Source organism: Protopterus annectens, chromosome 4.part0 (genome assembly GCF_019279795.1).
Source record: "Protopterus annectens isolate FY-2018-M chromosome 4.part0, PAN1.0, whole genome shotgun sequence".
In the NCBI taxonomy this organism is placed as follows: Eukaryota; Metazoa; Chordata; order Ceratodontiformes; family Protopteridae; genus Protopterus; species Protopterus annectens.
This window is the reverse complement of record NC_056733.1, coordinates 1,567,401,303-1,567,415,153: the sequence shown is the minus strand read 5'-3', so window position 1 is coordinate 1,567,415,153 and position 13,851 is coordinate 1,567,401,303. Positions and strand designations below refer to the sequence as shown.

At 38.4% G+C, this 13,851-nt stretch overlaps 1 protein-coding gene across 1 annotated transcript in view; it reads right to left on the bottom strand.

Annotated features, from left to right (window-relative positions):
* Window positions 1-5,165: 5,165 nt before the first annotated feature.
* Window positions 5,166-13,851, bottom strand: part of IL12B (interleukin 12B) — a 69,567-nt gene continuing 60,881 nt past the window's right edge. Inside the window, exon 7 of the mRNA XM_044069915.1 lies at window positions 5,166-5,263. Coding sequence (XP_043925850.1) covers window positions 5,166-5,263 — 98 coding nt within the window. The remainder of the gene's footprint in view (window positions 5,264-13,851) is intronic.

Below are 13,851 nucleotides of genomic sequence, written 5' to 3'. Positions count from 1 at the left end.
TATTCCATTCCATTCCAGTCTAATCTAGTTGCTGCATCCTTTATTTCACACACATTCAGCGCTGCAGTCTGTTTGGTGTGTAATACCACCTATGCATTATTCATATCTATTGATTACATGCTGTCCTTATCCTGAGTAGCTTGCATAATTCCACACTTCCTCACATTTCTCTTTCATGAACTTAGATCACCTTCTTGCCCTATTTCCTCCTACGCTTTAGCATCCCTATCCCCCCATCTACTGCCTGTCTGTGCTTGCCTCAGCCACCATTATTTCCCCTAATTTTCCATTGCTTTCTATCCAAGAATTCTCCCTTCCATATTTAACTGTCAGTTTTCCTGATACTCATAGGTTCATAGGCAAATACCAGGCTATCAGTCTGCAGACTATTAAAAGCCCAGCCAATGACTAGAGGTCAGAATCAAACCCTGTACCATGTATCTCTCAGGTAAGAACCTTAACCATTATGCCAGCAACTCCTCCTCATAAAGTGTAAAGTCTGTGATGTCCTCACTGGTTGAGTGCAGTTCCCCAGTGTTGAACTCCCTTATCACGACTCTTAAATAGGACAGCACTGCCATTATGGTTTCTGTGAATGTCACCACAGGGATACTCAACACCTTATCTTTTCCCTACAGTTATATGATTGTGAAATTAGTATATGGTAGTGAGGGAGGTTTGAGAGCAAATGCCCTTATACATACATATATATATATATATATATATATATATATATATATATATATATATATATATATATATATACACAGATATTTTTTTTGGGGGGGGTGCAATGAAGTTTGCCAGTGTAAACAGTGATTTGTAAAACTATCTTGTTGAATTGATTGTATGAGTGGTTGTTTTCATCTGGCTGAGCTTTCTGAAGTTTGTAACTTGACAAGACCTAGAGGAAACATTGCTGTCATGTACTTCTGAATACCGGCTGAATATATTCTGTCACCAGCCATTATTAATGATTGGAATATGAACAAAGAACATGGTATGAAAATGGAACAGACAACCTTTTGACCTTTCCACATCACCGTGTGAAGTCTCCCTGCTGCAGACTGTAGTGATGTTTATTAGTATTTCACATTATTTCATTCACACATTTAATACAAATTTGCAGGCATTTACAGCTGTAAAATAGATCACTATCAGTGATACTGAAGAAGGGAAACTGATGGGAAAAATCTCTCACAAACTATGTTAAGTCCTGCTGAGATGTACCATAACAGTTTCATCATAGTCTATTTCTTATTGGAAAGTGTGTAGACTTTAGAACAGCATAAACTAGCCATTTGAAAACTACATAATTTCCCCTTTTTCAATTGTCATCAGGCTTGGCTGCCATTTGGCCTATTGCTTTTCCTCTTAGCTGGAAGGCAAACTGCTTACCCTCTATTAAGGCTGTCAGTTTAGATGTGCAGGGTGAAGTATTTATAATCACCCTCATTATTTGTATTCAGCCTTAAACTGTAAAGCTGATGCTGAGACCTCAGCTAACAGTAATGGATCACAGAGTTCCTTTTATTTATTCATTTATTTTTAAATCACTCAATTAATTAATTATTTTTTTAATTTAAAATTTTGTTGACCAGGTTAGCCTTATGGACAAATACTCATTTTCAAAGGGGGACTAGAAACAGTCCACAAGACGGAAAATTGGAATTATTCTGAATCAGTTGAACAAAAAATACATCTGATCATGGCAGGCTGCAGAGTCTTTGTTCTTTATGTGACTTAGGACCACATGATAAATGCACGTCAAAACAGAAGCTCTGTCCTTCTACTCAGTGTCATACAGACTGTTGAGGGGTGGTCTTTGTTCTTTGTGCTTTCCTAAAAGGCATACTCTTGATATTTTCCAACTCCATGATGCAGCTATTTCATAACATATATTGCATTTTATCCATGCAAATCCATTTATCAAGAGAGATGCAGGTAATTTGTAGACTCCGGGCTAGGACACTGAAATGAAGAAATCTGAACAAGGTTACCACTCACTATAGGCTGACTCAATTGGCAAGTCCACTAAAAGTCTTAATAGGGTGATGCAGCAATGTTGCTATTCAAGGTATATCTTTTCAGAGAATTCAAACTGCATGATTACTAAAAGATAATAGGAAGTCATCACGTGTCGCAACTATAAAAAGAATGGTGTAATCATTCTGATTGCATCAACTGGAATTACTTAAGAACAAAATGAAAACAACCACTTAATAAAACAGAAAATGGACATTATCAAATCTTATTATATCCAGTTAATGTTCTCAGATTCTGTGAAAAATTACTGAAATGTTTTGTGAATAAAATGACATAAGACCGTAAGTTATTGAATATTTTATTACAACTTTTATGCTTATTAAGCCATAAATACACTAAGAAATAAATAAAATGTACTACATTCAAAATACTTTTAATAAATACCATGATGTAAAGCATCGAACTGCCTCTTTACAGTTTGTGTTAAAACAAAAAGAATGATATAAATTACTTTGTTTGACATAAAATATAAATAGTTTTCAGTCAGTAAATATCTTAACAATAGTATACACTTTTGATGCATTCTATCTACATTTTCACTTATAATTTAAATCTCACATAAATAAATAAATTATCTTAAAAGTTACAATAGTGCAAAATTATAAAACAACAGCTTAACTAAAAAAGGAAAATACATGATTTCCTTGTTTCATTGAAACAGATGCTTAACGGCTTAGGTGGCTAGATTTGTCAAAGCAAATACATGTTTTTGCTTTATTTCCACCCACATCTGATTATCCTGTTGCCAAAAACATTTATGGCTTGTTATGACAATTTAGTACTCTTTACTAAATCATATCATTATGATATAAATGTAGTTATTCTTGTAAGCAAAAACGTAGCTGACGTCTGGAAGTATAACAGTCTGCATGGATGCCTAAACACAGATGTATAAGTCCTGGTGTTAATATTCTGAAATTATTATTTAAAATACACTGTTATCTAGTAGTGTGTTTTTATAACACCATGCACAAGGTTTTTAGTGTAGCAGGCATAGGACAGGCCCCTTATATGTTCCATTAACACTCTACGTCCGACACATAATCACTGATCAGGTCTTGTGATTATTAAATAAATCCATGTGTTCGCTTATGCTTACAAGAATAGCATTTTATAAGCAGTATTGCTGCTTTTGTGGTTTGGGGTGTTCTACAGTTTCCTAGGTTGCATATCGGTCTCTGCTGACTAGTATTAATTATTTTTAATTTGGTTTGTGATACTTGCTGCTATCTAGAGTGATATTTTCTGCAAAATATTTACGGACTTTGAAGGAAACATCAAAAAGCTTAGGTACTGCAACAAAAATCAATGAATGCACTTTGGTTCCACTGTGTGGCTCTGACGCAGCGAAATCTGCAGAACTCATTTAATATGCCTCTTTTTTCTCCTTCCCTTGTTTTTTTGATTTTCTTCCTTTCGTTCTCCCAAGTTTTCCTGTAGCAGGGAAAACAGAACAATAAAGCATTACATTCCTGGAAATGGAATTGAGAGTGATGTTTTAATATTTGAAGACTTTGCTAATAGTAAAAGCTTTGATTAATGGTAGCGAAACATTACAAAGACACAAATAGTTGTGTATCTATTATCTGTGAAACAGCAGTAGGTTCAGAAAACATTATAAAGAGACCAAGGACTTGTATATTGTGCCCATGAATTCCTTCTGTGTATCATATTCCAGACATATGACAATAGCCAAGGGAGTACAATCAGTTAAGAAGGCAAAGTGTGTTTTGTTTCTAGACTGCATTTAAAGTACAGTATTTTCCTATTAATGATTTTATTCTTGTGATTTTTTAACAAAATGGTGGTAGACCACATGACAAGTGTTGTAAAAGTGTTAGAATCTGTGGTTGTGTTCCATGAATGTAAGCAGGCAGAATATTACATTACAAAAGCAATAATAAAACAAATAAAGCACCAGGAGTACTTCTTAAGTAAGGTAGCCACACAAGAAAGCCTATATGAACGCTTTCGTTCCTTTAATTTATTACATCCAAAACGGAACTTCATCAGATACAACATAAAACATCATATCCCCTCATTTAAATGCTTTTACAACACTTGTCATGTGGTCTACCACCATTTTTTTTTAAAAAATCACATGAATAAAATCATTAATATGTCACTTAATAAAAACATTTATACACATAATTATAACAAAAAAACCTTCCACCATGAAACCAGTTTTAAACGATAGAATATCTATTAATAGTGTGCTCAACATGAGAGTAGAAAAAAATATAAATATGATGAGTTTAATGTATAAATAAGTATGGTAAGGGGTAGGCCTCTTGTTAGTATATGAAGTTCAACAATAGTATTTTAATTATATAGGAGTAGTATAGACCATTAGTTAATAATGGAGTTTTAACAAACTAAATTAATAAATAAATAGATTAATAGGTATAGTAGCAGGATTTGCACATTTTAGTACATGTAATGCAGGTTTGAAGTTCCAAGTGGAAGGGTTTTTTTGTTATAATTATGTGTATAAATGTTTTTATTAAGTGACATATTAATGATTTTATTCATGTGATTTTTTAACAAAATGGTGGTAGACCACATGACAAGTGTTGTAAAAGTATTTAAATGAGGGGATATGATGTTTTATGTTGTATCTGATGAACAAATTTGTGTGGCTACCTTACTTAAGAAGTATTCCTGGTGCTTTATTTGTTTTATTATTGAACTTATTTCCTGGTGTTATTTGTTTGTGGACATTACAAAAGTGCATCATATAAAAATGCAAATCCCCCTTTATGAGGTAAAATCCCAAGATCCATTTATATAATTTATGTCCATTTATTTGGCAGCTACCAAAAGTACTGTACTTAAAAGCAGACATAATTCCTTTTTGGTCAGTGGATACTAGTATAACTGATGACATGCTTTGTAGCTATACATAACATTATCTGCAGCAGGATTTTTGTGTTGTTTATGGGTTTTTCTCTTTTTCTATTGGACTTGGTGAGTGTCCTTGTTTCTACTTTTAAATAGATAATCTGCATTCACTGGCAAGCATTGTCAGTTATTAGTTATGTCTGAAACAAAGATAATCTTCATGCTGACTCCAGTGTTTACGTGCCATGGTTTTTCATTCTGTTGACAGAATGAATGTATCATGGAAATATGGCTACCTGGTGCTGCTGTTGTGCTTGCAATATGTTGTGTTTGCAATGCTTCTCAAGTGCACTTCTGCTTACTAATCTCCCAGCCACTAAAAGCAAAACAAAACAAAAAACAAAACCAAAAAAAAAAATTACTAATAATGATAACTTGATATTAATGTCACAAACAAAGTAAGTCTGTAACATTCAGACTGCCAAGAACTCTGGCTGGCCTTTTAACTTCAAGTCTAATGAATAACGCTGGGTGTTTCTATCTTAAGACATAACTGTAATACTTCCAGTAGGTTTTGCTATGCATTCATAAATATTTTTCATGGTTTTCCAGAAATATTAGCATTTTTTCTGAAAGTAAATACATTCTGAATTAACTGTTCCTATGTATTAATGGTAATTCTTGTCTGCAGGAAATGTTCAGTGGGGTGGGGGGTTGCAAACCAGAAAATTAACAAATGTTGACAGAAACCAATAACAATGATATGAAAGAAATGTAAATTTAAATAGTACATTTGGTTAACAGACATAAAACTGCATCAATAGACATTAAATCCTGAATAAGTGTCTGGCAGTTTGTGCAGAGGGTTACAGCTGTGAGCTGTAGTTCCTGTGGTACAGGGATTTATTCCTGCATCTCTTATTTACCTAATGTGTGATCCTGAACAAGTTTCTCAACTAGTCAGTGTTTGGGGGCCACTGGGAATTTGAGCTAGACGCCTCAATGATCCTGTGGAGTGTAAGACCAGAAACTACTTATGAACCTAATGACATCTTTTGTCTTGATTATAACATGCAAATTGTATTTATAATAAGGACATCAGGGTAATATATCTGAAAAGAGAAGGATATAATTATACAGATAAATCACTGTCCCTGCTGGACAGGGGCATCTGGTGCTGATTTGTCTATGCATAGGCTAAACTCTTGGCTAGGTTTATAAGGGCCTCAGGGCCAATAGCCTAGTAACGTCCTATGATCCTATGTTGCTTGAAGTGATCTGGAGGAAACAAGTAAATGCTACCAGGGGGTCTATATTCCCAGAAATCATGATATTAGATGCTCTGTGGTGATTTTTAGATCATTTCCAACTATTTGGATCATATGTAATGCACCCCTTGATAGTTTACAGAAATAAGCAGCTACAGAGCTGATAATGAAACCACAACTATTACACATAACAAAGGCCAAAAATGCAGTATAATGGAGGACTTCGTGTGAAGTGGTATGCCTTAATTTCCTTTCTACCTGTCTTGCCAGGAAGAAAAAAAAACACTAATGTTTTAAGGCTGAAGACTTTGTTTGACATAAAACAAAACCTAAAGTTTGCTCGAAATTGTTTCACTAACAATTCTAGGACACGGTCATACCTCTAGGAATAAGCTTGACTAAACAATATACCAACATTTTCATTTTTAAGTGACAATGAACTTAAACACACACACAATGCACTACTACACTGTGTTACCACATAAAAAGCTATGCTAAGCAATGAGAAAGATAATAAAATAATAACCTTTCTTTCTAGTTGTCAGACCTAAACTGACATCAGGGAAAGGTATGTTTTTTTTTTCTTTTCTCATCCATTACCTGCTCAGTGAGTGCCACATACAAATTCTTTCTGTCTGATACTCATTCATTCAGCAATTAGTCCCCCCTCTCTCCCTCTCTCTGCTAATGCATTTCTACACACTCTTCTAGAAACACAGATATTTCTACAGCTACATTTTTTGCAGTGTTCTTCAGTGCACACAGCTGTTTTGACACAAAAAAGTAATTCTGCAGTAATAGCACAGGTTGCACTAGGGCCAGCCTTTAGTCAACTGGTGCCCTAGGCAAAAGGACTCCACAGTGCCCACCCTCCCAAACCACCGGGTGCCCCCATCCTGGTCTACCTACACCATCCATATTACTTTTTTCTTCCTTTTTCCTCACAAGTTTGTCTTACTGTTTAGTTTTTTTCTATTTATTCAACATATTATAAAGAAACAATTTCTTTATTACAAAAAATAAACAAATAATAGTGGAAAAGTGTTCCTGATAGGCTGGCTATGGGTTACATTTTACTTGTAGAAACATGTAGTTAAAGTAGATAAAAGTGAACAAATGGAGTTAGAAGCAAAGCTGAAGTTAGCTGGTAAATAAACTGACTAATCCACATACCAAACTATTTAAAATATATAAACATTCTGAAGCATACTGTCCTTATTCAGTGCAAAATTTGCCACTGGGCAATACTGGCTCCTTACCACAATCAAAAACTGTATACTAGATAGGTGCCTCTCTGCTATCCTCCATCTTCCATACTTTGTCAAGTACTCCAGTTTGCAACACACACACACACACACACAATGTCCACTGAGAGATGCAGTGATAATCAAATATGAAATTAGAGGCAAAGCCCCTACCTGCCCACCTTAGTAATGTGTGCAAACTCTAACCCCGCCGCTACTCCTAACCCTAACCCAGCCCCATCCCTATCCCTAACTATATATCTTACCTTCAAAAACCTCTTTCCATAACACTGTCATTAAACACTAAAACTTGGAAACTCACCTCGCATGCACACACACACACACACACACACACACGCACACACTTTCCCAAACACAAACTCTATCTCCTTATCTGACCCTAACTCTAACCCTAACCACCCCCCCACACACACACACTTACATGCACACTAAATATACCTCTTTACCTAACCCTGACCCTAAAGCCTGGCCAAACACTAAATCTATTACCTTACCTTAACCATGAACATAAGCCTAAAACACACACATTCTTGCACAAATACACAGTCCTACCACAAATCTACTTACCTGTGTTGATCAACCCAGAAGATACCCAATACAATATTCATACATACAGTGTTAAACTACAGTTTACTTCAGTGACACCAAGTGTCGACCAAGTGAACTGTAAGTATATATGTCTATAGCTGTATGTATATGGGTAGGAACTTTGAATGTTGGCAGTATGACTGGTATAGGGAGAGAGCTAGCTGATATGATGGAGAGAAGGAAGGTTGATATATTGTGCATGCAAGAGACCAGATGGAAGGGAAGTAAGGCCAGGTGTATAGGAGGCGGGTTCAAATTGTTCTATCATGGTGTGGATGGCAGGAGAAATGGGGTAGGGGTTATCCTAAAGGAACAGTATGCCAAGAGTGTTTTGGGGGTGAAGAGAGTGTCTGATAGAGTGATGTTTATGAAGCTTGAAATTGATGGTGTAATGATGAATGTTGTTAATGCATATGCTCCACAAGTTGGGTATGTGATGGATGAGAAAGAAACATTTTGGAGTGAGTTGGATGAAGTGGTGGTGAGTGTACCCAAGGGTGAGAGACTAGTAATTGGAGCGGACCTCAATGGGCATGTTGGTAAAGTGAACAGAGGGAATGAGGAAGTGATGGGTAGGTATGGTGTTAAGGAGAGGAATGCAGAAGGTCAGATGATTGTGGATTTTGTGAAAAGGATGGACATGGCTGTGGTGAATACGTATTTTAAGAAGAGGGAGGAGCATAGGGTGACATACAAGAGTGGAGGAAGATGCACACAGGAGGATTATATCCTATGTAGGAGGGCCAGTCTGAAGGAGATTGAAGACTGTAAAGTTGTGACAGGGGAAAGTGTAGTTAAGCAGCATAGAATGGGGGTCTGTAGGATAACGTTGGTGATCAAGAAGAGGAGGAGGAGTGTGAAAGCAGTGCCAACGATTAAATGGTGGAAGTTAAAAAAGGGTGATTGTGAGGTGGAGTTCAGGGAAGAGTTAAGACAGGCACTGGGAGGCAGTGAAGAGTTACCAAATAGCTGGGTAACTACAGCAGGGCTAGTAAGGGAGACTGCTAGAAAGGTGCTTGGTGTGACATCTGGACAGAGGAAGGAGGACAAGGAGACCTGGTGGTGGAATGAGGAAGTACAGGAGAGTATACAGAGGAAGAGGCTGGCAAAGAAGAAGTGGGATTGTCAAAGAGATGAAGAAAGTAGACATGAGTATAAGGAGATGAGACGCATGGCAAAGAGAGAGGTGGCGAAGGCTAAGGATAAGGCATATGGAGAGTTGTATGAGAGATTGGACACTAAAGAGGGAGAAAAGGACCTGTACCGATTGGCTAGACAGAGGACACCGAGCTAGGAAAGATGTGCAGCAGGTAAGGGTGATAAAGGATATTGAGGGAAACGTACTCACAAGTGAGGAGAGTGTGTTGAGTAGATGGAAAGAGTACTTTGAAGGGCTGATGAAGGAGGAGAATGAGAGAAAAAGAAGGCTGGATGATGTGGGGATAGTGAATCAGGAAGTGAAACAGATTAGCAAGGAGGAAGTAAGGACAGCTATGAAGAGGATGAAGAATGGAAAGGCTGTTGGCCCAGATGACATACCAGTGGAAGCATGGAGGTGCTTAGGTGAAATGGCAGTGGAATTTTTAACCAGATTGTTTAATGAAATTTTGGAAAGTCAGAGGATGCCTGAGGAGTGGAGAAAAAGTATTTTGGTACCTATCATTAAGAATAAGGGTGAGGTGTAGAGCTGCAGTAACTACAGAGGGATAAAACTGATCAGTCACAGCTTGAAGTTATGGGAAAGAGTAGTGGAAGCCAGTTTAAGAAGGGAGATGATGATTAGTGATCAGCAGTATGGTTTCATGCCAGGAAAGAGCACTACAGATACAATATTTGCTCTGAGAGTGTTGTTGGAGAAATACAGAGAAGGTCAGAATGAGATGCATTGTGTCTTTGTGGACTTAGAGAAAGCATATGACAAGGTGCCTAGAGAGGAGTTGTGGTATTGTATGAGGAAGTCGGGAGTGGCAGAGAAGTATGTAAGAGTGGTACAGGATATGTACGAGGGTAGTGTGACATTGGTGAGGACTGCGGTGGGAGTGACAGATACGTTTAAGATGTAGGTGGGATTACATCAAGGATCAGCTCTGAGCCCTTTCTTATTTGCAGTGGTGATGGACAGGTTGACAGATGAGATCAGACAGGAGGTCCCGTGGACTATGATGTTTGCAGATGACATTGTGATATGTAGTGAGAGTAGGGACCTGGTTGAAGAGACCCTGGAGAGGTGGAGATATGCTTTAGAGAGGAGAGGAATGACGGTCAGCAGGGCTAAAACAGAATATATGTGTATAAATGTGGGGGAGGGTAGAGGAATGGTGAGGATGCAGGGAGTAGAGTTGGTAAAGGTGAATGAGTTTAAGTACTTGGGATCAACAGTTCAGAGTAATGGTGAGTGTGGAAGAGAGGTGAAGAAGAGAGTACAGGCAGGGTGGAATGGGTGGAGAAGAGTGTCAGGAGTGAATTGTGACAGACGGGTACCAGTAAGAGTGAAAGGGAAGGTCTACAAGAGGGGTAGTGAGACCAGCTATGTTATATGGGTTGGAGACGGTGGCATTGACAAAAAGGCAGGAGTCAGAGCTGCATGTGGCAGAGTTAAAGATGTTAAGATTTGCACTGGGTGTGACTAGGATGGACAGGATTAGGAATCGGTATATTAGAGGGTCAGCTCAGGTTGGACAGTTTGGAGACAAAGAAAGAGAGGCGAGATTGCGTTGGTTTGGGCATGTGTTGAGGAGGGATGCTGGGTATATTGGGAAACGTATGCTAAGGATGGAGCTGCCAGGTAAGAGGAAAAGAGGAAGGCCTAAGATAAGGTTTATGGATGTGGTGAGAGAGGACATGCAGGCGGTTGGTGTGAAAGATGCAGAGGACAGGAAGAAATGGAAACAGATGATCCGCTGTGGCGACCCCTAACGGGAACAGCCAAAAGAAGATGATGATGTATATGTGTGTGTGTGTGTGTGTGTGTGTGTGTGTGTGTGTGTGTGTGTGTGTGTGTGTAGATAGATATGGCTATATATTTAGCTAGACACACACACACACACACACACACACACACACACACATGTATAGAATGACATTGTCTACGAGTAAACAGAGCAGAATAGGGCGGCACAGTGGTGCAGTGGTTAACATTGTCGCCTCACAGCAAGAGGTTCTCCGGTTCGATTCTCGGCTGGGGTGCCTTCTGTGTGGAGTTTGCATGTTCTCCCTGTGTTCGCGTGGGTTTCCTCCAGGTACTCCGGTTTCCTCCCACATTCCAAAGACATGCATCTGGAGCATTTCTCCCCGGGCCTCCGCTGAAAACAGGCTCTGTGGAACCTAGTCGGACATTCCCGGTCAACAAATGTTAAATAAAATAAATAAAAATAAAATAAATTTATTTATTTATTTATTTTACATTTGTTAACCGGGCTAGTCTGACTGGATATATTTCCATTTTCAGCAGAGGCCCGGGGAGAAAAGCTCCACATATGGTCATACAAGATTTATAATGAGTGCAAAAAACAAATTACAAGTAACAAGTTACAGACTTGTAACACTTCAACCAATGCAACTTGATTACAAAGGAAGGCAACTGGAAATACTAAAGATACATTCTATTAAACATCAATACAACTTCTAGAACCAGATAAATACTAAGAGAGACCAGGGAAAAGAACTTAAAACATTGAAACCTAAAACTAGATTACAAAGATTTACACTACCTAGACAATCTAAATACTATCATCTTTAGCATATTTACATATTGTAGCATGAGAAGAGAGAGTTGAGGGACAGGAGTTAGCAAAGAAAAGGCAGTAGAAGTGTAGTGTGGAGTTGATAAAGATATAAGCTTCCAGGGAATAGGGTCGGAGACAGAAGAAAATAGAATTTGTGAGGAGAAGGAGGCAAGATGGTGAAAGGCCAGAAGGGGGGGGGGTGCGTAAGAAAAGGGAGAGGAGTGGAAGGTAAGGAATGAACATTTAATCAGGATTTGAACAGGGACACATCCAGTGGCTTTTCAAGTAGGTTCTAAGTTTTTGTTTAAACAAAGTAGAAGATGCCATAGAAGTAAGTTCAGTAGGGAGTTGATTCCAGTGTTTACCCAAGGCATTTGAGAAGAGGGAGTCACCAGCTAGGTTATTAGCTTTTGGCAAGGATACTAGCAGTTTGTTTGATGAGCGGAGGGAGTTTAGATTAGAATATGCGGTTAAGAGGTTAGAAAGTGCAGGTGTATTTTGACTTTGGTATAGAGCTCTATGGACAACTGTAAGTTGGGAAAGAAGTAGCATGTTAGGCAGTTCAAGCCAGTTAAGTTGCTGCAGATTTAAACAGTGATGTGTTCTAAAAGGCTTACCAGTAACAAATCTGGCTATGTTATTGTAGGTGGTTGATAGTTTGTAAAGATTGTTTTTTTTGAGGTTAGTGTAGATTGGTGAGGCATAGAGAAGAGTAGAGATCAGGTGAGAGTGGGCAAGAGTGGCTTTGGCTGGGGAGGTTAGAAATGTTCTAATTCGATAGAGAGAGCCGAGTTTCCTGTTTACATTTTTAATGGTATTGTTAATGTGACAGTCAAAGGTAAGGTTGTCGTCTATCGTGACACCTAGCAGTTTGGTAGTGGGGTCAGGTGATATAATGGTTCCATTATTAGATAAGATAGTGAAATCTAGTGCAGGGGATCTATTAGTAGGCTTAAAGAGTAGGAGTTTGGTTTTTTTTGCGTTAAGGAGTAGGCAACGTTTTAAGAACCAAGTTTCGACTTTGGAGAATATATCTTGTGTATTAGTTTGGAGTTCAGCAATGGATTTAGCAGAGCAAATTAGTGTGGAGTCGTCAGCATATTGTATGCATGTAGCTTGGGGAATTGCTGCTTGTAGGTCGTTTATAAAGAGGGAGAAAAGAAGAGGTCCGAGGATAGAGCCTTGGGGGACCCCGAGTGAGATAGGTAGAAGAGATGATAGTTTCTTATCCCAGAGGACGGCTTGTTTCCTATTTGAGAGATAGGAACTAAACCAGTGGACAGCTTTAGGCTCTAAGGAAAGAGATTTGAGAATTTGTATAAGGAGAGAGTGATTAACCATATCAAAGGCTTTGGATAGGTCGATAAAGAGAGCTGAAGACAGGATGTTATCATTACGGTTCTTGTTAATCAGGTCAGTAAAGGAGAGGAGAGCGGTAGTTGTGCTATGAAAAGGCCTAAAGCCATGTTGACAAGTAGTAAGTATGTTATTTTTTATTAGGTGGTTCATGAGCTGCTTGTGGACACATTTTTCCATGATCTTAGCGAGTGGGGACAAGAGAGCTATGGGTCTATAGTTGGAGAAATCATAGGAGTTACCTCCTTTGTGTAAGGGTATGATGTGTGAGATTTTCCAGATGTCAGGTATGGTTTCTTCACTTATAGTTCTATTAATGAGAATGGATATGGGATAGGCTATTTCGGAGGCTGCTTTTTGAAGGAATTCAGATGGAAGTTGGTCTGCTGAAGGGGAGCATGGTTTGAGTTTATGGATACATTTTTGTATAAAGGAGGTAGAGATGGGTAGAAGCCTAAAGGTTGGTAGTTTGAGGGATACAAGGTCAGGGATGTTAGTGTTGTCACAAGTGAGTTGAGAGGCCAAGGCATTAATGGTGTCAGTAAAGAAAGAGTTGAAAGTATTGGCTATATCAAGGGCAGAATTCTTTTCAGACCCAGATGGGGATGGAGTGGAAGTCTGTCCAGGGTGAAGAAGTCTATTTAGGGTCGACCAGAATTTTTGAGGGTTGTTGTGATTAGCTTGCTGGAGGTTACTAAAATAACTCCTTTTATCAGTGAAGATGGCTTTTTTGGTAGTGTTTCTTAGGTGCCTGAAAGTCTG